This window comes from Phoenix dactylifera, chromosome 4 (genome assembly GCF_009389715.1).
Source record: "Phoenix dactylifera cultivar Barhee BC4 chromosome 4, palm_55x_up_171113_PBpolish2nd_filt_p, whole genome shotgun sequence".
NCBI lineage: Eukaryota > Viridiplantae > Streptophyta > Magnoliopsida > Arecales > Arecaceae > Phoenix > Phoenix dactylifera.
In genome coordinates this window covers 16409419-16436842 of record NC_052395.1, presented here as the reverse complement: position 1 = coordinate 16436842, position 27424 = coordinate 16409419, and the positions used below count along the sequence as shown (strand labels likewise).

The window sequence follows — 27424 nt, the reverse complement described above, 5'->3', positions numbered from 1 at the left end:
ATGGCTCTATGGAGCGTAGGAAGGCTCGATTGGTTGCCAAAGGGTATCACCAACAGCAAGGTATCGACTTTGATGATACTTTCAGTCCTGTGATTAAACCAACTACCATCCGCTTGGTTCTCAGTATTGCAGTTTCACATCATTGGAAAATTCGCCAAATAGATGTACAGAACGCCTTTCTCCATGGTTTTCTTTCGCAAGATGTTTATATGCGCCAACCAACTGGGTATGTGCAGCCTAATTTTCCCAACCATCTCTGCAAATTACACAAAGCTCTCTATGGCTTGAAGCAGGCCCCACATGCCTGGTACTCTCGTTTGAGTGAGCAGCTCTTGTCTCTTGGATTTGTGAATTCCAGTTCTGATACTTCTCTATTTATCTTCAAATACGGTTCGGTTACTTTATTTGTTCTTGTGTACATGGATGACATTATTATTACCGGGTCTGATGATGCTGCAATTAATAAACTCATTTCCGATTTAAGTTGTGAGTTTGCTGTCAAGGATTTAGGGGATCTCCATTATTTCTTGGGTGTCGAAGTGTTGCGTGTATCTGCTGGTCTTCTTCTCTCTCAAAGAAGATACATTTTCAACCTTCTTCAGCGCACTAATATACTCGACGCCAAGCCGGTCTCCTCATCAATGTCATCCTCTCAACCACTATCCTTGTTTGTCGGAAATTCATTTTCGGATCCTTCTCTTTTTCGTAGCGTCGTGGGTGCACTCCAATATCTCTCTCTCACACGTCCAGATATTTCATTTGCTGTTAACAATGTTTGTCAATTTATGCACAAACCAACGGATGTTCACTGGACGGCAGTAAAGCGCATTCTTCGCTACTTGAAATTTTCCATTGATTTCGGACTTCTCATTCGACCCACCTCCTCTTTTCAAATTTCTATTTACTCAGATGCAGATTGGGCTGGATGCCCCGATGATAGAAAATCCATATCAGGTTTTTGCATCTTTTTTGGACACAATCTCATTTCTTGGAGCTCCAAGAAATAGCCCACCGTTGCTCGTTCAAGCACGGAGGCTGAATATCATGCCGTGGCTCATGCTACTGCAGAATCTATTTGGCTCCAATCCTTGCTTCGCGAACTTGAAATTTTTCTCCCCACTCGGCCTGTCTTATGTGCGACAACATAGGGGCAACATACCTCACCACAAATCCGGTCTTCCATGCTCGCACTAAGCATGTGGAAATCGATTATCACTTTGTTAGAGAGAAAGTTCAGCAGAAATCTTTGGAAGTTCGTTTTATCTCTAGCAAAGACCAACTAGCCGATGGTCTCACCAAACCGTTGGTCTCGACTCGTTTTGCTCATCTCCGCATCAAGCTCAATGTGATCTCCTCCCCGTTGATCTTGCAGAGGCGTGATAAGGATCAAATTCAAAATCCTTCAGATTTGGATTCAATTAAGGCATCCTCGGTCAAGGCACGATCTCCTCCATGAGGATCAAATTCAAAATTCAAAATCCTCCAGATTTGGATTTAGATTTGGTTTCAATTAAGGCATCCTCGATCAAGGCACGATCTCCTCCATGAGGATCAAATTCAAAATTCAAAATTCAAAATTCTCCAGATTTGGATTTGGTTAAAGCATCCTCAGTCAAGGCACAATCTTCTCCCTATTACCCAAATCACATTTTTCCATGATTATAGAAATTCTGGTATACATTCCTTGTAAACAATAGTTTTTCCATTTTCAAATGTAATCAACAGATGTACATTCAGACTATATAAAGCCGAGTCTCTCTACTAAGTTGGCATGAGAGTTTTGCAATATCTTCTTTCTCTTTTAGTTAGTTTCCATCCATAATGCTATATATTCATATCAAGTTTTGAATTATCACAATTTCACATTTATGACCAATTTAATATTATAACAATGACATCCCCATAAAGAGCAACACCTTTACATCTTAAATATTTCTAATGCCATTACAATGTTACTATCATAAGGTGTTCCATGCTATTGTAATTTATATTGTTTAATAATGACCAGGGTTGCAAGGAAGTTGCACTATACTAGGTTTAGCTTGAATTAGATTTAAATTGATTATGGCTTCAAGTCCGTGTGCTAGACTATTCCAACTAGATCTAATGCAATCAAGTTCGCCTTAGCTAAGTTTATGGTCCTGAAACTAATTAACCAATTTGTGAGGAATGATTACATTCAACTGTCATAAATATCATACCAAGTTAAAATCTAGGCTAAAAAATAATTAACATCCTGCATTTTATTTACTTCCTATATCTCCAATTGCTGTAATGCCAATTCTATAATTTTCAATTTGTTGCAATATCTCCCACTGACCTTTAAATTTGGGCAAAGCCTGCTGTTGGTGCCTATGTGTCAACTTAAGAGGCTATTAGTCTGACATGGTGTATACCATCATGTAGAGCCGGCCAGAACATTAAGCACCACACAGCCCACTTCGTGATGGTGGCAAAGGCATTTGCGAGGATGGGAGTGATCCAATAGGGAGGAAATGATAGCGACGAAGGAGATGGGCCTAGGTCAAAAAAGCAAGGGAGAATGTGGATGCATTGGTCTTGTGGAGGGATGTTGGCAGTTTGGCACCTGCCCCAGAGCTCCTGCCTAACCTTCACCATCTATGGAGGTGGTGGTGGCAACGAGGATCCCGCTGGTGGTAGCGCTTGCCATCTCCTACACTCTAGGTTTCGTTGGGGGCATCACCGGTTCCCCCTTTGGGGGCGTTTGGTATGGGGTGGTCGTTCTAGGATCAAGGGTGATGTGGGTGAAGATGATGAGATCACCGTGTTTGGTTGCACCACGGTGATCCTACGTGGCAGTAATATTAAATCACCTCCACTCCTCAAATCACCTCCCAACTCGGTGATGGGATATCCATCCTTGGGGTCGGAAATCCAAGATCGCCCCATGGCAGTGATTCTGGGTTGAAAATTAAAGACAAAAATACTTCTCAAGTTAGCAGAAAAAATGATATATCAATATACCATCAATATATTATGTCAATATTATATATATATATTATGTTGATATTATATATTATATTAATGATATATTATATTATAATATATTACTAGTCATATTATTATCCTATTATTATTGAAGGATAATTTTAAATTCTAGTAGAAATATATTATTATATTTTATATTTATATAATGAAAATATTTAATATATTACTATATTACTCCTATTTACATTATTTTTCTAATCAAAATAATTATTAGTATTAAAAAATCTATTATAAGTATAAATAAAAATATTAATTCTATAATGAAAAATAACATATTTTTATAAGATTAATAATTTATAGGAGTAATAAATATATTTTATAGAATATATTAATAATTAATATATTGATAAATATATTAATATTTTATATGATTAAAAAATATATGATAAGAGCTACTAAAAATAGAATATGTGACAAAATTATGGAGCTATTATAAGAATTAGTATATTGACTTATATTTTTAATTCATGAGAATTAAAAATATATAAAAAATCCATCTAAGATATATCAAGGATATTTGTGGTATTATGTAGTCAGTGATCTTGGATCTTCGTACCATACCACAAGTTATTCATGGATATTCCAGAATTTTTAATCACGGGACCATGGCCTACCAAACATATTGATCTTAGATCACCGGGGATCAAATCACCCTAGCATTCGGATCATCAGGGATCTTAGATCATCGTGGTGATCCTGTTGGGGTTACCAAACGCCCCCTTTTAGTATTAGAGATGGAGACGACAGTCTACCCCCTCGAAGACTATGAGAGGATGACGATGCTGCATTGAGGATGCTGCTCGGAGAAGAATTTAGGTATCGGTAGTATGGGACTCATAGTGCAAGCATCAAAGACATCCTAGTTGACGGCTCTGCACATCTCAAAGGCCCTCAATGAGCATAATAAGGACTCTCTTCATCTCATGAGAGATATCACACTATGAATGGCTTTGGGTAGGCCATTATTGGACTCTCTTAATCTCATGAGGGATATCACACTGCGAATAGCTTCGGGCAAGACTCTCTTAATATCATGAGAGATATCACACTACGAATGGCTTCGGGTAGGCCATGAATTTTCTATGGCCTTTTATAAGCTTATTATATGTCCCTCATTAAATTTACGTTCATGAACCTTCGCTTTCGAGAAGGATCTTGCCTTTGGTTTTATGTCGATATTGCATGCTTAGTTTTGAAGGTTTAAGGAATAATCCAATCCAGTGGGCGAATGTCAATGCAATTTTATGAATATGTAAAATATAAACTTTTAAAATAATTCTATATTAATGGCATGCATTTGATTTTGAAGTTTCAAAAGAGGACTCTGATTCGATGGGCACAGTAATACCATGCATTTGATTTCGAAGTTTCAAAAGAGAACTGTGTACCAAATAGCTAACCAAAAAAATATTATTTAATTTATTTAATTTTAAATAAGTATTCAAAATTTTTTCAGCAAATAGCCCCGCCCACCGAGCCTAAGCGAAGCACCGAACCTGTCTCCTTCCCGTCGCTGCCCACTTTTCCTCGCCATCCCGCCGCCTCCGACCACCTCTCCATCTTCCCCGCTGTCCTCGACCACCTAATCGCCCGATTCCTCGCCTCCTTCCACGACGCCGGCGATCCATCTGAGGATGACAGCCTTCTCGCTCGAGAGAGGACGAGTCACTGGCTAGGAATCGCCCGACCCGCCCGGCATAACTCGGTGAGCCAGCTCGAATTCAGGCCACTACCTTCATTCTCCGACCCCCGGTCGGAATTGCACGTCGTTGAGTCGCAGCCGCTGGGCCAACTGATCCCTTTCTCGAGGTGGTCGTCCCGGCGATGGTCCCGGAATTTCGAGCCCGTCTCAGAGAGCGATCCCGCGCGGGTGCACCGGCGGCGGCGGCGGCGCACGAGGAGGAGCAGGAGCGACAAGGCGGGAAGAGAACGCGGCGGGGCTTCCGGCGGTAGGACGAAGCCTCCTCTGGCCAGTGATGCTGATCGGACGGAGGAGAATCGTAGCGGCGGAAAGACGAGGAAGCCCTTCGGCGGGAGGGTCCGGCCCAAGGTTAGAGTTTGTCCCCCACGGCCGTCGGTGGGATCGAGGGCGAAGATCGGAAGGATTAATGCGCCGGCGGCAGCGTGGAGGAGGGCGGAGGCGGAGGAGAACGGGTGGGTTGGAGAGTTTCGTGGTGGTGGTGGAAGTGGCCCATGCGATCCGCGTAAGGATTTGGGGGAATTGATGGTGCAGATGATATGGAAGGAGGGGATCGGACGGCCGGAGGAGCTCGAGAGCCTGCTAAGCGTGCTTCCTGACCAAGTACATTACCACTCGATATCCTGTGATGTTCAATTAAATGGCCTCCAAAAGTAAGAAAAATCACCATACTTACCGTTTATACTTGGACTTTTCGCGAGCTACAACCGTTACAGTCAAGCGAAAACAAGACTGTTCATTCTACGACAAATGGTGTCAGAAATTTCTGCAAAAATTTTAGTAACCACTGTAGCAAATTCTTTATTTTATTTGTTTTCCTACTCTCTCTTCTCTCTAGTTTCCGGTTAGTCTTAGGTTTACCATCCCTATGCATTCATATGTTAAAATGAATTTCATCAACAAGATAAAAAAAATATGAAATATTTATTTTTTTCCCTTCATTTTTAGAACTACACATTCATTTGCATGTAAAACTTTATAGCTGGATGTATTTAAAATCAAAATTGCCATTTGAAATACATATGCAAAGTATAAATCTTATTAATATATAATTTTTTCGAAAGAAAATCAGTGCCATGGTTTCAATCTTGCACCTCCATAATGGCTTCCTCAAGCTCTTGCCAAGCCATGAGTCTTGCTGGTAGCTCTCTGGATTTCCGAGCTTGGTTCATGTCCAACATGTACCTAGCAAAAATAAAAGTTGCTATTTGTCGCCCACCACACGGCCCGCTTGGTGATGGCAGCAAAGATTTTTTTTTTTTTGGTACAATGGCCTGTCATATTAATTTCGCGTGAGTGCAACCAACTGAGTCAAGAAACATAATGTGGCATAAAGATGGAGATACATATCAGCCTATGTCTATGAAATCTCTCTGGAATGATGGGTAGCAAAGGAGGCAATCCAATCTGACATCCTGATCGCCTCCTGATATAGAGAAGCAGCCTGAAAGGACTTACAATCTCTTGCCATCCGCTAAATATTTGTAAGGAAAGGATGGTCATCGCCTTGGCGCTCAGCATCCCGTATACAATCGATCACCATAGCGGAGTCTCTTTCCAGGATGATATCACCAGCTCCTAAAATAATCTTCGCATAAATGATGCCCTTCCATGTCGTCGTGAGCTCCGCTCCTATGACTATCGTGTCACAAGTGCAGCGCCCTCTTACAGTAATAAATCTGGAGTTGTGATCATGGATCACAAAGCTCGTCCCTTCTCTGTCTCCTTCTGGCGGCAAAGACTTTGAGTAGGGTGGCAGTGATCCAATAGGGAAGAGGGAGGTCCCAAGATCAAAGAAGCAGGGTGGGGGATGTTGGCAGTTTGGCACGTCATGCATGCCCCCAAAAGCTCCTGCCCGATCTTTACCACCCTTGGAGGTGGCGGCAGCAACGAGGGCCTCGCTGATGGCAGCACTCACGTCTTCTCTACTCTAGATTTCGTTGGGGGTATCGCCGATTCCTCCTTTTCGTTCTAGAGATGGAGATGGCAACCCACCCCCTCGAAGGCTATGAGAGGATGACGGCGCTGCGTGGAGGAGGCCGCTCGGAGTAGAATTTAGGTAAGGATGGTATGGGACTCATAGTGCAAGCATCAAAGGCATCCCATTTGACGGCTTTGCACATCACAAAGGCCCTCAAAGGGCATGGTGGGGACTCTCTTAATCTCATGGGGGATATCACACTGGGAATGGCTCTGGGTAGGCCATGATTCCTTCATGGCCTTTTATAAGCTCATCATATGTCCCTCATTTAATGCATGTTCATGAACCTTGGTTTCGAGAAGGATCTCTCGCCTTCGGTTTTATGTCAATATTGTGTGCTCAATTTTGAAGGTTCAAGGGATAATCCAATTCGGTGGGCGCAATTGATGAATATGTAAAAATATAATATCTGAGATGATTATTTTTAACAAATACTTTCCATTTTTGAATTCAAAGTTTTAGGAAAGACTTTCAAATTAATTTTATATTAATGCCATGCATTTGATTTCGAAGTTTCGAGAAAGAACTCAATCGGATGGGCGTATTAATACTATGCATTTGATTTCGAAGTTTTGAGAGAGGACCCAATTGGATGGGCGTATTAATAATATGCGTTTGATTTCGAAGTTTCGAGAGAGAGGACTCAATCAACTGGGCATATTAATACTATGTGTTTGATTTCGAAGTTTCAAGAGAGGATTCAATCCAAGGGGCGCACACTATTGGAGCAGCCAGTGGAAAAAATTGATGGGTTCATTTCATATAATATGATGGATTTGCATAAATATGTTAACTACATGTATCCCTTCCAAAGAAAACCCGGTCAAGTAGGGAATTTTTATGAATGTATTTGTCAAAAGGAAACGGCTTGAATTGTCATGACTTAGAGCACTTAGCCTAAAGAAAAATGCTTCCATCTCCCTAAACTTGTTCAACTTATACTTTTTTCTTCCGGAACTCTCAGGGCAAAACTGGCAATTAGACCTCCAATAGAACACCTACCCAAACTGGGTTTACACCATTTCCGGAGGATTCTTGGGTAAATATCGCGGCATGCTATTTTAAAATACGTACAAGGTCCAAAATAACATTTTTAGATTTGAGTCCAATGATGAAGCCGGAATACGTATTGTTATGCCATTTGTTTGTGTGGCTTTCGAATTTTGAACATGTTTCATGTCTTCCTTTTGTTTTATAATATTAATATTTAATTCTTAATTAATGGCAACCCTGTGTTGGATACTTTAACTAGTATCTTGTCTGTTATTTTTCAAGATTCATTCTTGCTGAGTATTTTAACGAGGAACATGTGTTATTCCACGCAGAGGCGGCCCAATGCATTTGAGTACAACCAATAAAGTCAGAAAAAAGACACCAGCAAAAAGAGTAAGGAATATCCGCCTGATTTACCCAAAGAAAACTCCTAGAGCGAGGCCCCGCGAAGAAGGCCACCCAGTCGGCTGCCGTGTTCGCCTTCCGATAGACATGAGTAGCCCTGAAGGAACCATAGTTCCCTGTCATCTTCCGGATATCATAGAGTAGAGACTGCCCATCCGTCGTGGTGTGTTGTCTGCGGATTCTCTCGATCACAGTGGTCGAGTCCCCCTCCAGGTGAATGCAATTAGCACCCAGAGCATGCCTCATGTAGGAGACACCCTCCCATACCGTCCTTAGCTCTGCTCCAATGATAGAGGTGTCATAGATCCATCATCCGCCGGCCGCCACAAGCCTGGAGTAGTGGTCTCTGATAACAAAACCTACTCCCCCCTACTCACCTTTCTCCATAGCGTTGCCATCAAAATTCACCTTAAAAAAATTAGAGGGTGGGGCCTTTTAGAAAACAAAAACGAACTTGGTCACTGACTCAGCTGAATGAGAGCCCAGGATATCCCTAATCGTCTCGGAAGAATAAAAAAGTGCACTACTAATGACCTCCGATGCATGAAGCAAAACTCTAGCTGCCACCACCCTCAAATGTAGCAACCTATCTTCGAAGATCCGGGGGTTTCTATTCAGCTAAATTTGATAGGCCAAATAGGCACAACGAACCCCCCACTTCACCGTGTTTGGCCTCCTCGCAAACGCCCTCAAGCGAGTGAGAAAAACCTTCAATGGGGACCTGCCACGCCCGACATCAAGAAAGATCCCCCACGCACTGCCAAATCTGGGCCGCTCGCGGATTCTTAGCTGACATACATATTTCAGGTTAAACTCACAAGCTTATAAAAAGCACCAAGCACAAATGCACAGCACTTAATTTTTTTCCTTTTTTTTGGTTTGTTCCTCAGATGTATTAGTTCCTCATAAAAATACAAGCAATAGCTTTTAGAGTTAAGAAAGCTCCGCAGGCGACGATTACCGTTGTAGTTTTGCGCCTCTTTCTTGCCTGGATACAAATTTATCACGCGGGCCCGGGCGGACAGAGTGAGGCTTAGCCGGAAGCTAGTGGTTGTTCGGTGCTTGTCACGTACGAATGCTGGCTTCCCACGCAGTCTGCTCTATGATATGAGGCAACGTTAAATATGAACGCAGGCGCATGTCTCGAAATCACTAAATTTTTAAGACCGGTCCATTATTTCTCATTTGAATATTTATGGTCCAGTGTTGCTCAAAAAGAAAAAGACTCCAATCTAATGCTTATGAATCACATTACATCTCCTCATGGCTTCGCAAAATACATGCACATGTTAGCTGGTATGGTCTCTGGGATTCGAGGACGAGGTTCATGAATCTGATTTAGCAGTCATAATAATAAAATCATGAAAGACTTGAAGCAGCAAGAAGAACAAGAACAAAAAAAGTGACAGCTCATAAAGGAATCATGCTTGCTTATTGATAGGTAGCCTCACTCCTCAAGAACTTGTTTGGTTCGCAGGAAGAAGATGATGGAAAATATGGTCAATGAAAAAGTAGAAAAATATTTCATATTTGATTGAAATTTCAAAGGAGAGATGAAAAAATAACTTTTTATAAAAATAAGATTTTCATATTTCATGAGAAAGAAAAACTAGAGTATGACAAAAATTCAATTCCTAAGAATTAGAATATTTTTTTTTCAAAAATATTCTTAAACTTTTAGATAGAATGGGATAAGATCATTTTTTTTCATTAAGGATATAACATGTATTTTATATAACTTTTCTTAGAAAGTAGATGCTTAACCAAATATAAGCCACTCGGTAATGTACTACTTTTTTATGGTCAACCAAATAAGCAAGAGTTACTTTTCCAAATATCATATATCCAAGCATGAGCTTCCTAAAATAAACATTACAGTGAGAAAAAATTCTTTTCATGAACCAAATGAGTTCTAAACCTTCTCAAGCTTAATCCCTATATCTCTGAGTATAGAGCCAATCTCCATCTTAGATTAGCCAACAAGTCCACGACACATACCAGGAAAAATGTGATCGGTTATTGTATAATAACCGGCATGGACGCGGCGAAGCCTTTTATGTTTCATGATCTTGATGTATAAATTATGTATTCTGGCATATGCTACAAAACTGAGAAAACTGAGGTTGAATTGCGACCCCTTTGCATACTGCAAGGTAGGATGCACATTGCACTCAGTGTGGTTTTGGTTTATACCCATCAACAGCAAAGTTCCGCGTTGCTGCCGGCAGTGCTAAGCGCATTCCATCAAGCTCGGGCTTTGCAATTACTTGACAACCAAGACGGGACCTGCAACAGGGGGTCCAAAATCACAGAAGCATTTAAGACAGCCAATTGCCAAGGCCCCCCAAAAAAATCATTTCTATCACACACTTAAAATCTGGAATAAAAATCAACTATGCATTGAAGCTAATTTCCTTTTCCTCTTTCTTGTTTTATTCTCCATTTCTTTTTTTTTTAAATCGACCCATGACTAAAACACATAAGAAGCAGATGTTATTGTCATCCATATACTTTTTTCCAGTATTTGGGGAAGTTCCAAGATTGAGTTGGATAGAAATCAACTCATGAATTTCAGCATATTTGCAAATAGTGCATGGCAAATATTTGATAGGAGCTGGATCATCCAAAGAATCACTCAACTGCAGGTGAGAAATGATATGATGCCAAAAGCATATTTAAAATATAATATGATTGGGATTTGACTTGTGTGATGCACAAAATGTGGAGACAAACGACCTGGAGCAGAAACTCAACAGTTCAGGAGTTAAATTTAATGAATAAAATAGATAAGAACCAAAAGGGCATTGTGGAGGGAGATGTTTACGTTTCCGTAAGCCCAAATGCAAGGTCCAACATGTCATTTTCTTCATCAGTTGGCTCTTCTAACTTTTTGTAATAATCCACATCCTATAAGCAACTTGCTAATCAGATACCATATCAAGTTTATAAGCTATCTCAAAGAAGAAAATTTCAGATGAATAGTATGCCTGTCATACCATTATAATCACATGACAGGTTGAACATGCAAGTGAGCCCTCGCAAGCCCCTGACATCACGTTAGCAGGAAATGTTACTGAAACTGTAAAGCAAACAAACTAAACGCTCATTATTCTAAGTTCATGATGTATTTATCTAATCGGCTCTTAAAGGTACAAGAAAATTCAAACAATCAAGAGGACATGACTGTTCGCAATCCTCAAAGAAAATTAGAATATCGATTTTCTCTCAAAAATATTGTTTAAAGAAACTACTCGGTAATGTTATCACAAAAATGACATGTTGCAAATATCAATTGATCGTCTAACTGCGACAAGATATTCACCTTCTAAATCTATGTCATTTTGGTGAGCAGCTTCCAACATTGACATTCCAATAGGAACCTTGATAAGCTTCTCTTCTCCATCTTTGTCGACAAATGTCACAGATATTCTGCATAATTAACTGCAGATAAGGAAGGGCTCCTAAATGATAGACCAGAAGTGTCTGAGTAATGAAAGAAGTTATATTTGTTATTACTTCACAAACTATAAAGAAGGCATAAGTCTCAATTGTTTTAAAGACCTGTAAATAAACAGATACTAGCATTCTCTGAGAGGGATCAAATGAATACTAACAATAATAAAATGCTGAGAACAACCAAAATTATGCCTGAAGTTTTTAAAAATGGTGACCTCATTTGCTATATAGAGAGCTAGGCCAAATGCTAAACATGCAGGAAGTAGCATTCAGCAAGAATGCCAATAGTGGCTTAAAAATGCACGTAATCAGGTTTTAAGGTCTTCATCAATAGCAACATATACAAATTAAAAGTTCTGGAATCATGTTTCCTGTTAAGAGGTGACAATCAAATATAAATCTTCTGAGGTTTTGAACACTTGATAGCCGAGATATGCCAAAAGAGTGAGTAGCTAATACATCAGAAAGGTGGCATAAGTCAAACTTACAAAGGGACAATGCTATATTTAGAGCGTGAGCATAGAAATTGTCAGATGGTCCTGGATCTACCACTGAAGTTGTCTCTAGAATGTCTTACTTTGCCAAGTATGGTGTAACTCCTGGTCCTTGCTTTTCATTGGACTAGACCACATACAAGTGGATAGAATGGTATTACAAAGACGCAAATAGCAAATCCAACAGCAGCATAGGAATTTCTATGCATATATCAGAAGATAGCATTGCATGGTTATGAAGACAACTATAACATTGCATGCTTATGAAGCCTGTACATACCAAAATATGGAAGATATATTTTTTATCAGTCAATTATAGACTAGATTAAGAACTTACGTTTCTTTCTGCTCGCTCCCTTCCTCATGAATGTTATCAATGGTTGTAGTACAAAAAAAACAGTTATTCTGGACAATGGCAAATAAATAGTCTTAGAGATTAGAACCTAGAGCACTATCCAACTATTTTTTAAAACAAGGAGATGGAGAAAGGTGCATATAACCACTCAAAAGAGAGCATTTCTTATACATCTACGGTATAAAATGAAAGAACAATCTGGCTGCAGAACAGTGACAATTATGTCATGGAAAATCTAGAATATATTATGACTTAAAAGGGGCACGGTAGTTACAAATTGAAGCAATGAAGCGATGAAAGTTGCTTAATGTGATAAAAAGAAGGTAACTAGAGTTTGACATTTAATACATCATTAATAAAAAGTATAAGGCAGATTGTACAAATGAAATTAGCAATCAATAATAAGAACAGGGAACGGTGTACCCCATATGTCTATTTGCAAAACCAAGAACTTCGCCGTCTGGAAAACATCACAGAATTTGTAAGATTTTTAATCAAATTGACACATGCCTTTCAGGTTTGACCACTATGAAAAAGCATTCCAAAGCAAAAAGAAGATTACCATGTAAATTCCGTGAGCAAAAAATGTAAATTCCAAAATCTCAAGCTTCCAGCTGTAAGCGCATTAAGAATGCTAGCAGATTACACAACAAGAGTTGGGCACTACTACATCTGTCCCTGCACTGCAAGAAAACTTGTGCTTGGACGGAGAGCAGCACAATTTTTTTATGACTAGTCATTTCAGGATCACAAAGGAAATGTTCAAACTAAGGCATCATCCTTAGTTGAAATAAGTTGAATTAAGTTTTTTACTTTAGTTAGCAACCATCAAACAACTACTCATTTTAACCAACTTCATGATACCTCAATCCAAATATCTGGGCATTTCTGAGAAATCCATCATTCTCTCTTAGTTGCAAGAACAGATCCTAATACAAATGAAGCATCATATTAGTGACTTATCACATAACAATGCTGGTAGGGCCATCCATTTAGAAAATTAAGGAAAATGGTAGGCTGCCACTGATTTGGTTAAGCACAAGGTTGGCTGGAAAGGAGGTCCTGATAAAATTCCATATTGCTACAGTAACATGGCTGAATCTTTCTTGTACTTTCTTTATTGTTTCTTTACAGCTCCTCATATCATTTATCCTTTCTCTTTTTTCTTTTAATTTCTCCCCTATCTTTTCTCATTCTCTCATTCTTTCTTTCATCTCTTTCTTGTCCGACCTACTTTTTCTCTTTTTTGCTGAACCAAGAACCGTAATAAATTCCATGGCTCCTTCATCACTGCTAATAGTTGGCTGTAAGACTTCTTTCTCCTGGAGCAATAGGGCCTATTCTTATCATTAAAACCTAATAAACTACCCCACTCGCATCTATTTTAGTTTCTTCAAAAAAAAGAAAAATGAATATATAAAACTCTTTTTCTAAAGACTAAACTCCATCCAGAAATCTCACCACACCACAAAGAGAAACCATTTTAACCACCTCTTTAAAGAGCTTCTAAATTGTATCGAGCAAACTAGCATCCCTAACAAGTACAAGTGGAGACAAGCACATTTGGTCAACCCTTAGCTGTACAAGATATGGCGGATTCAATGATGTCTTTTGCATTACTATTACTAAACCTCCTACTTTTAGTTTTCAAAATAAGGGCTGGCACTCAAAATACTATAGCTACTCAATGGAAGTTTGCATTCACAGGGATAGCTTCAAGTTGTTTTGCTTTACAATAAGTTCATGATACATATTTTTTTCATACAAATAGCATAAGATATCACATATATAGCCTTGGCAGAGGGGGAAAAACTAACTAATGGTAGCGAAAATCAAAGAAGCATAAGAAGGCCAATTAGTTGCCAAATAAATTTAATAATTCAAAATGGTAGTTCAAAAGATGATGAGAAAACAATACGAAGTTGTCATCTGGAACATTTTTGAATTCAGCATATGGCCCGCATTTTAGATAGGAAAACTTATGCGACCAGAAAAAAAGAAACTAACCACAGGGTGTAAATTATGACTGAAATGCCTACTAAAGTAGCCTCTTTTAATTGTAGAAAATTGACCTGCAAAAAAGAAGGCAAATTTGAAACAAAATTCCAAAGATAACTAATAACACATGGCAAGAAGTCAAGGGCATACAGAAATGAAAAATGCATAAAGCCAACTCTAAAGAAATGGAAGATTCATGGAAGCATTCTTGATGCTGAAGGGTCTGTACATCTTAAATAACAAAATACAATACGTATAAAGCACTTTGTAATTCCAACAGGTCCCAGTCCAATGTAATGGAGTGATGAGAGCACAAAAATGCGATTTACACGTTGCTTAAATCAGTATTATCGCTAACATATAACGATAAAATCGCTGAGTTAATATTATATTTTTGTTTGGCACAGGTTATCGTAAATCAGAGATAAAATGCGCATTTGGTACAGATTGGGTTCAGAAAGATGCATAGCCCCAAGCTGTGCGCACCCAATCTCGCCATGGCCTGGCCGAACCCATCATTCATCAAGCCCACAACCACGGGCAACGGCCAAGCCTGATCACATTGGAGCGACACATGGCAGCCATCCACTCCTAGCCTTCCGATCTACATTCCATGCATCTGGTTCTTCCCTGCAGAGGACCAGCGCGTGGAGGAGATCATGATCCCTCTCAATCATGCACGTAATCAGCAGATCTGATCCCCTCTTATTAGGAAAACAGAGATCAGCCATGAGCCATGCGAAAACAGGGGAGGAGTTCGTTTCGTGCTTCCTTCCGTGTCAGCTTCCAAACCCGCTTCCCAGCCATCCGTGATGGGTTACTTCTGTCTCCGTGGTCCAGTTTCCCCCGCGATGCATGCAAAAAGGTCCCATGTCAGTTTCTCCATCCGCGATCAGCCTTCCTTCCTTTCCGGATTAGCATCCGCACCCGTCCTCCACGTCCCAGCCGTCCACGATGCTTTTGGAGCCCGCGATCCAGCCATCCTCTTCCGTGTCTTGCCATCCAGGACGGACCCGCGTCCAAGCCTCCCGGATTCCGCGTTCGGGTATCCCGCGGCCAGCCGGGATGCGCATCCTGGATGACCGCCTCCTCCCAGATTCTAGCACCCTCCGCATGTTAGCCGTCCGTGATTCACTTCCCAGATTCCAGCCTCCCGCGTCCGCTTCCTTCTCCATTTCAGCATTCCCAGTAATTTTCCAGCTTCCGGATTAGCGATCCACTTCTCCGCGTTCATCCCATACATCCGTTCCCTCTCCTTTCCACGTTTGTCTCGTGCGATCGGTTAGGGAGTAATTTAAATTAAGATTGGCCTTCCACGAATAAACTGTGGGGGGAGAGTTGGGTATAAGGGGCATCTCTCTTGGCTTGGGTGGGGAGCTCTCATTTTTTTAAAAAAAAAGAAACAGAGGATGCTCTGTTTCCAAAAAGAAAAGAAAAAAAAGAAGAGAGGCTAATGTTTTTAATGAGAGGCTGATTTCTTAGGTGAAGGGTGATGGAGGAACCTTTGATGTATTGCTTTCTTTGAAGTAAACTCTGAACCTTTGCTCTTATTGATTTATGTTTTTGATGTGTTATGGATTCTTACATAATTATTTTGTAGATAGTTCTTTAATGGTTTATGTCTATTGATACATGGATCGCTTTAGTATTTGATTTGTCGTAGATGTAATAGTTACGATGAATGCTTAGAAATTGGGTTCATGTGTTCATGAAACATATACCATGATTAGATCTATCCTACTATTAATCTTTAATCAAGAACCATAAAGTTTATTTCTTGGATGCGATATCATCAAGGGGGATTCTGGATCCCTAACCATCTCTATTTCATCGAACTTTGTTTAATTACTTATTATTCTCTGCTTTCAATTCCTAAAAACCATATGAAATTACATATGAAATTACACTAATAATACATAGACCGCTCGCTGAGAAATCGACCTCGGACTCCCGAGTTATATTACTTGTGCAATTCTCCTGCACTTGAGAGAGCAGTTTTGCGAACGCACCAAGTTTTTGGCGCCGTTGCCGAGGAACGGCTGAATTGTTAGTATATTTTCAGATCCAATTAGAGATTTAGTTTAGGTAAGTTTCATTTTTTTAAAAATATATATAATAAATAAATAAATAAATAATAAATAAAATAAAATAAAATAAAAATTTGCATGCTAAAGTGGAATAGGGACGATAGCGGTCGATTAAGTCGTACATTTTTTGACAATCCCTTGGAACACATTCCTGAGATTTCTTCGCAATATCTCACACCTCGTGAGATGGCTGATTTAAATGAAGATGCCGGGAGTCACCCTGATCGAGAACATGAACCCTTTGTTATGACTTTGAGACAATACCTACAACCTACTAGAACTAGTCAGCCTTCATGCATGATTTTTTCTGATAATGTAGGACATTTTGATATCAAACCAGGGGTAATTCAATTGCTACCAAAATTTTATGGTTTAGAGTCTGAGAATCCTTATCTTCATCTAAAGAATTTTGAAGAATTAAGCATCACATTCAGGGTGCCGAACGTCACCGAGGATATCCTCAAGCTGACGTTGTTGCCTTTCTCTCTCTAAAGGATAAGGCCAAAACATGGCTAAACTCCTTGCGACCTAGATCAATAAAAACTTGGCAAGATATGCAGAGAGAATTTTTGAAAAAGTTCTTTCCCACACAAAAGACCAACTTTCTAAAAAGGCAAATCAGCAATTTCCAACAAAAAGATCATGAAACCTTTTATGAATGTTGGGACAGATTTAAAGAACTTCTCTCATGTCCTCATCACGGGTTCGAAATTTGGAGACCTATTAACTTTTTCTACAAAGGTTTGTCTCCACAATTGAAACAGTTCGTAGAAACCATGTGCAATGGTAGATTTTTAGAAAAGCAACCTAATGAGGCATGGGAATATTTGGATTTTCTTGCTAAGACAGCCCAACTTTGGGATAACGGGGATAGAAACAATAAGTCTTTGCTCAAGCCTACTAGCTCTGAACAGGGTGGCCTTTACAACCTCAGAACTGAGGATGATCTTCATGCTAAAATGGCAGCCCTCACTAGGAAGGTAAAGAAAATTGAACTTAGGAAGGTTGAGCCCGTCAAGACCATAGAGCTCAGAAACGAGTGTTGTGGGATCTGCGACATATCTGGTCATACCACTACAGATTGCCCCACCATATCGGCATTCAAGGAAGTCTTGCACGATCAGGCAAACGCTATGAACTCCTACCAGAAGACTTATAATGATCCATTCTCGGATACCTATAACCCTGGTTGGAAGAATCATTCGAATTTTAGGTGGAGGAACGATCGTCCTCAGCAGTATATACCATCCAGCCCCTCCACCTGCACATCCTACTTATGCACCATCACCCTCTCAGAAGCCGAGTATCGAGGATACCTTGCAATCTATACAATCTTTTCTACAAGGTCAAGCCAATATCAATGCTCAAAATACTCGAAATTTTGAAGATATAAGAAACCAATTGTCAATGTTGACTACGGTCCTAAGTACTTAGGAGAAGAGTAAGCTTCCAGCTCAACCCTAACCAAACCCACAAGTGCATGGTAGTAATAATACGACTCCTTCTGGTTCGCATACAGAGCATGCAAAGAGCATCATGACTTTGCATAATGGAAAAGTCATTGATCAGACTGTCCCATTGAGACCGCAAGTCACTTCTAATTCTGATGTGCCCAAAGATGATAAAAAGGACAAAGAAGTTGAGGTCCCAACCTCTATCGAGAAAGTCGAATGCCCTTTTTCCCCACCTTTTCCACAACGGTTAAAGCCGTTGCAAAAGCTCGAACCAAATTCTAAAATTCTTGAGCATTTTAAGCAGCTAAAGATCAACATACCTCTTCTTGATGCAATCAAACAAATACTCTCATACGCTAAATTTTTGAAGGACTTGTGTACTGTCAAGCGCCGATTAAATGTTAAAAAGAAGGTATTTTTAACTGAAAATATGAGTGCTATTTTGCAGCACAACGTCCTCCCTAAATATAAGGATCCGGGTTGCCCAACCATCTCATGCATCATAGGTGACTTTAGGATAGAGCGAGCATTGTTAGATTTAGGGGCGAATGTAAATTTGTTGCCATATTTAGTATATGAGCAACTTGGTTTAGGTAAGTTAAAGCCAACTTCCGTCACTTTACAATTAGCTGACGGGTCAGTCAAGATTCCGAAGGAGATTATCGAGGATGTGTTGGCCCAAGTAGACAAGTTCTACTTTTCTGTCGATTTTATTGTATTGGACACACATCCAGCTTCAAACTCACAGTCTCAGATTTCGGTCATTTTAGGATGTCCATTCCTTGCAACTTCTAATGCATTGATTACTTATAGAAATGGCGTCATGAAGCCTTTTTTTGGTAACATGACCCTGGAACTAAACATCTTTAATGTGTGCAAGCAACCCAATGATCCCAAAGAGAGCAAGGAGGTTGATTGGGTTGAAACCATCGCGGAAGAATATTTGTTAGCTGGAGTATTTAACGACCTATCCGGCGATGGCTTAATTGATTGGTGTTCTAATGGCACCGATGAAGATGATTTGTTAGTCACACCTAGTGTGGACTGTTTGAATGCTATGATGATCAATGGGTGGAGACCAAAGGTAGAATATTTTGACCAGCTGCCATCTCGAGAGGCAAAAATAGTACCATCCCATGAACAAGCGCCTAAGCTCGAGTTGAAACCCTTACCAAAAGAACTCAAGTATGTCTTTCTTGGACCCGAGGACACTTTTCCTATAATCATCTCTTCTGGGCTTGATCATGCCAAGAAAGCAAATTACTTGGTGTTCTAAAGAATCATAAAAGAGCGTTAGGGTGGTCTATTGCCGACTTAAAGGGGATTAGCCCCTTGATTTGCACGCACCGGATATATTTGGAGGACAATGCTAAAACCACAAGGCAAATGCAACGCAGGTTGAATCCTACGATGAGAGATGTGGTTAAGGCGGAAGTCCTCAAGTTGCTTGATATGGGTATTATTTATCCAATTTTCGATAGCAAGTGGGTAAGTCCTACTCAAGTCGTTCCTCAGAAGTCGGGTTTGACGGTAGTAGAAAACGAGCAAGGTGAACTGGTCCCAACTCGTGTTCCGACGAGTTGGCGCATGTGTGTCGACTACCAAAAGCTGAATTCGATCACAAGGATTACTTTCCTCTACCCTTCCTAGACCAAGTGTTGGAAAGAGTTGCAGGGCACGCCTTCTATTGTTCTCGATGGCTATTCTGGATATTACCAAATCGAGATTTCACCAGAAGATCAAGAGAAGACTACCTTCACTTGTCCTTTTGGCACATTTGCTTTCTGACGGATGCCATTCGGGTTGTGTAATGCGCCTGCAACATTCCAAAGATACATGCTCAGCATCTTTGAAGACATGAACGAGAAGTTTTTGGAAGTATTCATGGACGACTTCTCCATTTTTGGCGACTCATTTGATGATTGCTTGTCACATTTACAAGCAGTCTTAGCTCGATGTATGAAAAAGAATTTGATACTGAATTGGGAGAAATGCCACTTCATGGTGCCAAAGGGAATCGTCCTAGGACATATTGTTTCATCGAAGGGCATGAAAGTTGATAGAGCTAAGATCGATTTAATCGCTAAGCTACCTGCACCCAAGATGGTTAGAGATGTTAGATCATTTTTGGGTCATGCCGGATTTTATAGGAGGTTCATCAAGGATTTTAGTGTCATAGCTCGACCATTGTGTAACCTCCTAGCCCTTGATACACCATTTAATTGGAATGAAACCTGTTAAGTTGCGTTCAAAAAGTTAAAGTCCATGCTTAGCACCGCACCTATTGTACGAACGATTGGTCGCTACCTTTTAAGATCATGTGCGACGCCAATGACTATGCAATAGGAGCTATCCTAGGACAACGTAAGAATAATAAGCCATATGCCATTTACTATGCGAGCAAAATCTTAAATGATGCTCAAATGAATTACACTACTACCGAGAAGGAATTGCTTGCAATAGTATTTGCATTAGACAAATTTCGCTCTTATATCCTTGGTGCTCCTATTGTTATCTTCAGGGACCATGCAACGCTAAAATATTTGCTGGATAAGAAAGAGGTCAAACCACGCTTAATACGATGGATACTTCTACTCCAAAAATTTGACATCGCTATTAAAGATAAAAAAAAAGTAGAGAATGTGGTCGCTGACCATTTATCACGGCTAGTTTTTCATGATTCAGAGTCACAATTTTCCATCAAGGACTCATTTCCTGAAGAGCAGTTGTTTGCACTCTCTACTATGCCATGGTACGCTGACATTGTAAACTGTTACGAACCGGATTCCGAAGCATTGGGAGTCGACAGATAGAAAAAATTTCTTATGCGAGGTGAAGAATTATTACTATGACGAGCCCTATTTGTTTAAGTATTGCAATGATCAAATCTTTAAACGATACATACCGGATCATGATATACAAAGCATACTCTCTTTTTGCCATGCTAATGCTTGTGGTGGACACTTTGCCTCTAAGAAAACTGTTGCAAAGGTCTTGCAATGTGGTTTCTATTGGCCTACAATGTTTAAAGATGCCCACGAGTTCTGTAGAACATGCGATCCATGTCAACGTATTGGAAGTCTAACTCGTAGGCAAATAATGCCTCTTCAGCCCATTACTGTTATCGAGATTTTCGATTGTTGAGGCATCGATTTCATGGGCCCATTCCCACCATCTTTCTGACACGAGTACATACTAGTTGGTGTTGAGTATGTGTCCAAATGGGTAGAAGTTGTTGCCTGTAGAACCAATGATCACAAACCTGTTTTGAAATTTCTGAAAGAAAATATCTTTTCACGATTTGGCATGCCTAAGATTATAATTAGTGATGGTGGAAAGCATTTTTGTAATAAGCCTTTCGAGACCTTATTGAAAAAGTATGATGTCACTCACAAAGTCGCTACCCCATATCATCCGCAAATTAGTGGCCAAGTAGAGTTAGCCAATAGGGAGATCAAGCATATTTTAGAGAAAGCGGTGAATCCATTACGAAAAAATTAGTCCTTGAAGCTATCAGATGCATTGTGGGCTTACCGTACCGCATACAAAACTATTCTTGGCATGTCTTTCTACCAGCTAGTCCACGGGAAAGCATGTCATCTGCCTATAAAAATAGAGCACAAATCATATTGGAGAAAATTGAATTTTGAATTGCAAGATGCCGGTCTAGCTAGGAGGTTGCAATTGAACGAGCTTAATGAAATTCGTAGAGATGCCTATGATAATGCTAAAATTTACAAAGAACGGATGAAGATTTTACATGATAAATCAATTTTGAAAAAGTCTTTCGAACCTTTGCAAAAAGTTCTTTTATATGATTTCCGCTTACATATGTTTTCTGGCAAGTTACGATCGAGATGGACAAGCCCTTTCCTTATCAAAACTATTTTTCCACATGGGGCAATTGAGATTGAGAATCCACAGGATGGTAATACTTTCAAGGTAAATGGACATAGGTTAAAACCTTTTCTTGAGAATTTTGCAGATGAAGAGGATTCCTTTTTCTTGGGGAAGCCTTCTTATGACTGAGCATGACGGCAAAGGTATGTGTATATTAGTTAGAATTTTTTTTTTCTATTTCTAGTTTTCTTCTTATTTTGTAGGTCTTCTTTTCTGGATATCAACAGCTCAAGGTATTACTCTGCTCTCCAATACTATTTTTTCTATTGTCTCTCATATATCGTTTTCTTGTATCCATTACATTGAGGACAATGCAATCAATTTGGTGGGAGTAGTTCCAACTCTCCCTACGAGCTAACACAGTCCCGATTCCTACCTAAACCAACATATACCTGCCTTCTTGTTTGCATGTTTAAGTTGGGAGGAGGAAAATATTTTGAAAAAAAAAAGAAAAGAGGAGAGGTTTTGTTTTTGCATTTGATTTATGCTATTACTTTCTTCTCTAAGCAAAGGCACATGTATTTTCATATTGAGTTTGTGCAACTATTAAGGCAAGGAACACATGCATACTATGACTGATCAGAGACCTATTATTAGATCCCCGCACATGCACTTAATGACAATAGGAGGGCCTCAGAAGTTCACAATTGTTAGCTGCATTTTTGTAAATCTTATATGTAAAAGAAGTACGAGTATCTTTGTTTGTACTATGAGGTTCATGATTTAGTTTTCACATAAAAATAGAGGTTGAATATTCCGGCTAGATCACCTAGGTGCCTTATGATCCGACCCTGTTTGACCTATAGTCACGATGCAGTCACGTATATAATAAAAATATCTATATGGTTCAGTCTACCTTCTCTTTTCTTGCATAATTATGATTCAAAAAAAAAAAATCCTTATGATGACAAGTCCGGCCTCGTGGCGTAGTCTGGTTCGAGTAATTAAGTTCAAGAGGTGTTTCATCTAATGCCTTGAGCCAACTGGATCGGGGATTGCATGAAAACTCACTACATGGACCTTACTAGAGCCTAATGGGGTTGGACAGCTGTAGTCGTCATATGCATTTAAAAATAAAAAAATAAAAATAAGCATGAATGGGTTGGTCAGACTGAACCCAGTGACATATGATAATGGCTGGTTTGACTCCATTGTGTTGGACCTATGTATACCCGGGTTATTTAGTTGGGATTGATAGCTCCTTCTTTACATGCGAACCATTCTTGACAATTTAGACAACATGTGATATTCTGAAAATTTGATGGGTCATGTTCTAACAAATTGCAGAAAACACTTGTAAACTTGAGTAGTGCGCCTAAAGCTCGGCCAGTGCCCTGTTGTGGTGGAGGTATTGGTACTCTGAGAAAGTCATACTATTTTATGCACACTACACTTTTATATTTTCTTGCTTTGAAATTTGCCATGCTTGAAAATATATATATATATATATTAATTACATGTGTATTGGCTTAGGATTTATTTCACATTTCTATTAGGATCTCATTTCATGTCATATCATTCATGATGTTTGTGGGTAACATCTCTGCAAACCCTCACAAGACAAAACTCGTCCACTAGGGTAACCTAGGGGTTTAACGGCTTGTTGCACGTGCTAAGTGCAATCATGATTTCCTACGAAAATGGGTATGTATCTCCGTTTTGTGTACTTAGCTTCAATAAAAAGTCATAGGTTAGACTACATCTTTTGTACCCTCATTTTATCGTTTGCTCGTTAATTGCTAGAGACTAGCAATAAGCTAGTTCGGGTGTGTGATGAGAGCACAAAAGTACGATTTACACGATGCTTAAATTAGTATTACTACTAACATATAACGATAAAATCGCTAAGTTAATATTATATTTTTGTTTGGCACAGATTATCGTAAATCAGAGATAAAATGCGCATTTGGTACAGATTGGGTTCAGAAAGATGCATAGCCCCAAGCCGTGCGCACCCAATCTTGCCATGGCCTGGTCGAACCCATCATTCATCAAGCTCACAACCACGGGCAGCGGCCAAGCCTGATCACATTGGAGCGACACATGGCAGCCATCCACTCCTAGCCTTCCGATCTACATTCCATGACCAGTGCGTGGAGGAGATCCCGATCCCTCTCAATCATGAACGTAATCAGCAGATCCGATCCCCTCTTATTAGGAAAACAGAGATCAGCCGTGAGCCGTGCAAAAATAGGGGAGGAGTTCGTTTCGTGCTTCCTTCCGCGTCAACTTCCGACCCGCTTCCCAACCGTTCGTGATGGATTCCTTCCGTCTCCGCGGTCCAGTTTCCCCCGCGATGCATGCAAAAAGGTCCCACGTCAGTTTCTCCATCTGCGGTCAGCCTTCCTTCCTTTCCGGATTAGCGTCCGCACCCGTCCTCCGCATCCTAGCCATTCACGATGCTTCCGGAGCCTGCGATCCAGCCATCCTCTTCCATGTCTTGCCATCCAGGACGGACCCGTGTCCGAGCCTCCCAGATTCCGCGTTCCGGGTATCCCGCGGCCAGCCGCGATGCGCATCCCTAACCATCTCTATTTCGTTGAACTTTGTTTAATTACTTATTATTCTCTGCTTTCAATTCCTAAAAACCATATGAAATTACATCTGAAATTGCGCTAATAATACATAGATCGCTCCCTTAGGAATCGACCTCGGACTCCCGAGTTATACTACTTGTGCGATTCTCCTGCACTTGGGAGAGCAGTTTTGCGAACGCACCATGGAGACTGGAAAATTGCAGATACAAGATGGAAGCTCTATGGTTTTATCATTAAATTGAAACAAATTGATCAGTGAACAAGTAGGAAATAATTTCACATTGGCTTAGAGTAGAAAATTAAGGCCCAAAGGTTGAGACAGACTGCAGACCTAATAGACTTATTGTGTGTCAAGAGGCCCAAAACTTATTGAAAGTTGCAGATTATAAGTGAATCTCTATTAAAATCATGATCAGCATCCATAACTCATCCAATGATAGGCATTAACTATCTGAGATCAAGGAAAACTTGGACCCTAAAGGGTTTATACATATTAAATATCACGATAAAATGACTATCAAACACATTGTTCTTCATATGGATTCTTCATTAATTTATTGGCAACCTACGTGAGATAAGAAGATTGAAAAGATAGTATCAGAGTTCTTTGGCGTTATCATTAATCTCAAAGCAATCAATTTATCCAACAATTAGGAAATGATTGTCCTTGCACTTAGAGCAGAAAATTAAGGTTCGGACTTCGGAGTTTTAGATAGACCCCAGGACTCATCAACTTGTTTCACTGCTAGGACCCATAGAGTATTGAGAGTCAAAGATCATGATAATTTTATATTAAGGTTTCATCGGCATCCAAATTTTTTTTCAGCATAGACAGCATTGGCAATTCATTGATATAGACATAACTGTAGCACTACCTACACCCATTACCCGACATCAAATATCCACGATTTTAGGGCTTTTCTTTTCTGTTTTCGTTTTCAAAAATTCAAGAAGAAAAACGAAGTTAAGCGAGCAACATGCATGATGAAACCCTTCTGTTCTCTGAAATGAAATTGTTTGCAAGAATATTAGAGATTTTGGTATCAAAGACATGCTGCTTTCAAGAAAGAGTAAAAATAACTTCAGGCAAATGCTATCTTCAACATCAATTTCCGCTTGGTATTTCACTAACTTGCAGAGAAACAAAAACATAAATAACGGGATGCTAAACAGGCCCTTAATAATTCTTTATTACCTAATTTTTACCATATTCCAAAGTTTTTTTTACTTCACAACAAAATACTGTAACCAAATTCACCAATCCAACAAACCGAGCTACCATGTATCTCACTTTGATCATAAACCAACAACGATTCTAAGAAGTTCTCATAAAAAATGAAACCTGAGTCTTTTGCAATCCGGAGACCGAGCCGTGAGAGTCTTGACAGAAACATCGGATTGGACCTGCCAACTTGTGGATTTTAATTTCTTTCTTTTATTAGAGCAGGATAATCTTGAAGTATTACTAGAAGGAGTAATCGAGCCCTAAGGAAGAGCGAAAGAGAAGAAGTTACCCGCTCTTTTTCGCTTCTGCTGAAAGAAACTCCACCCTCGCTGGGTGGAGGAGAAGACGGAATTTTATGACGACCGTGAGGGATGCCGAGATCTATTCAATGTTTCCGTGTCGGCGAAATTTCGGTTTGCGAAAGTATCGGGACGATGCTAAATATCGGCTTGCACTCACCGTAAGTGCAATAACTAATATATTAATACATAAATATATAATATAATATAATTTAATTTAATTTAATGTTAAAAAAAATTAATTTATGCTAATAATTATAATATTTTATACTATTTGGAAAGTTTTTGGAGAGAAAAAAAAAAGTACTTTCTACCTCTCCAAAAGAGCTTTTGGATAAAAAAGAGTGTTTAATAAAAATTTCAGAAAACTGTTTTAGTTTTTTCAGAAAGCTAAAAACAACTTTTTGGGAGAAGCTTCACTTTGGAGCTTTCCGAAAAAGTACTTTTGAGCTTTGTCGAAAAGTTGTTGTTTGACCAAAATACCCATAATAAAATATAATAATTATATACTTTGTCCTTTTATAAACCTAAAAATCTGCTGGACCCCTAACAAAGAATCCTAATTATGAATTAAATAATTTAATATTATGTTATATTATGAAAAATTAATTTACGCTAATAATCATAATATTTTGTATCTTTATTATTGTATTATACTATAACTATAATATTATATTACATTATATCATAATGCATTGATATGTTATATTAAATTATTATGCTATAATATCTAATGTTATATTACTATATTATAATAATATTATATTATATTACAGTAATATTATACTATATCATACATTTATGTAAAATATATATTATATTTTATTATGCTATGTTGTATAATACTATACAATGTCCTTTATAGTAATTTTGTTATACAAAAGTATTTTTTCAGTTTATTTACCAAATACATGTTAAAGTACCACAGCACTTTAGGAATGTATTTATTAAACAACAAACAACGTTTTATAAAAGCTCTAGTTTAGAAAACTCTATTTCCAACATATGCAATGGAAAAATCACGGGTCTTGCAAGAATTTTGAGATATTTGTCAAAATCATACACGAAAATTGAGATTTATGGAACAATTCACCCTTTTTTTTTCATAAAACGTGCCTTACCAAAAATCATACTTTATAATTATTTATTTTAAAAAAACTAAGGGATAACAAAAGAATCCCTATATATATATTACGCTAACTTAGGCTATTTAACTACATTCTATCAAATACAATCAAAGAAACCTACATATTAGGATTACAATGAAATTTATATGAATGGAAGTCTTAGATTTCTAATGTACCAGGCTCTGTCTTCTTATGATAATATGGTTGTTTTGGTTGCATACCAAATTCAACTACATAGCAGAAAGAAAGGTAAATATGAATGAGATATTGAGATAGCCACCATACCAGCATTGACAAAATATATAAAATTCAATAGAAAACTGGAGCTACATCATCTAAAGAGAGGGAAAAGTTGTAGCCAGATTTATGAGATAGTCCACGACCTGATATCCTTTTCTTTCCATA

At 39.1% G+C, this 27424-nt stretch overlaps 1 protein-coding gene and 1 non-coding gene across 4 annotated transcripts; both read right to left on the bottom strand.

Moving 5' to 3' along the window:
* Positions 1–9888: 9888 nt before the first annotated feature.
* On the bottom strand, positions 9889–26008 carry LOC103705609 (2Fe-2S ferredoxin-like). Of its 3 annotated transcripts, none has more exons than XM_008789391.4 (8): positions 25883–26008; positions 25711–25772; positions 14400–14464; positions 12375–12442; positions 11410–11516; positions 11084–11166; positions 10912–10994; positions 9889–10373 (listed from the first exon to the last, which is right to left on the bottom strand). In XM_008789391.4, the coding sequence occupies exons 2-8, from the start codon at positions 25760–25762 to the stop codon at positions 10259–10261; spliced, it is 573 nt and encodes a 190-aa protein (XP_008787613.1). In that variant the 5' UTR covers positions 25763–25772; positions 25883–26008; the 3' UTR covers positions 9889–10258. The 3 variants fall into 3 exon arrangements, with proteins under 3 accessions (XP_008787613.1, XP_008787614.1, XP_026659891.1); XM_008789392.4 differs by having other exon boundaries at positions 11084–11133; XM_026804090.2 differs by having other exon boundaries at positions 25711–25779; positions 25883–26004.
* On the bottom strand, positions 17078–17183 carry LOC113462626. The gene has a single exon (XR_003385390.1). It is a non-coding gene; the product is annotated as a small nucleolar RNA R71 (small nucleolar RNA).
* Positions 26009–27424: the final 1416 nt, after the last annotated feature.

What these genes read in the sequence shown, in the direction of transcription:
- LOC103705609 (XM_008789391.4), bottom strand. Translation starts at nt 25,762, where the DNA reads ATGTTTCTGTCAAGACTCTCACGGCTCGGTCTCCGGATTGCAAAAGAC. An exon ending in GTCATAATTTACACCCTGTG is followed by an intron (nt 12,443 to 14,399) that starts GTTAGTTTCTTT and finishes GCCATTGTCCAG; the next exon opens with AATAACTGTTTTTTTTGTAC. An exon ending in AAATGACATAGATTTAGAAG is followed by an intron (nt 11,167 to 11,409) that starts GTGAATATCTTG and finishes TTTGCTTTACAG; the next exon opens with TTTCAGTAACATTTCCTGCT.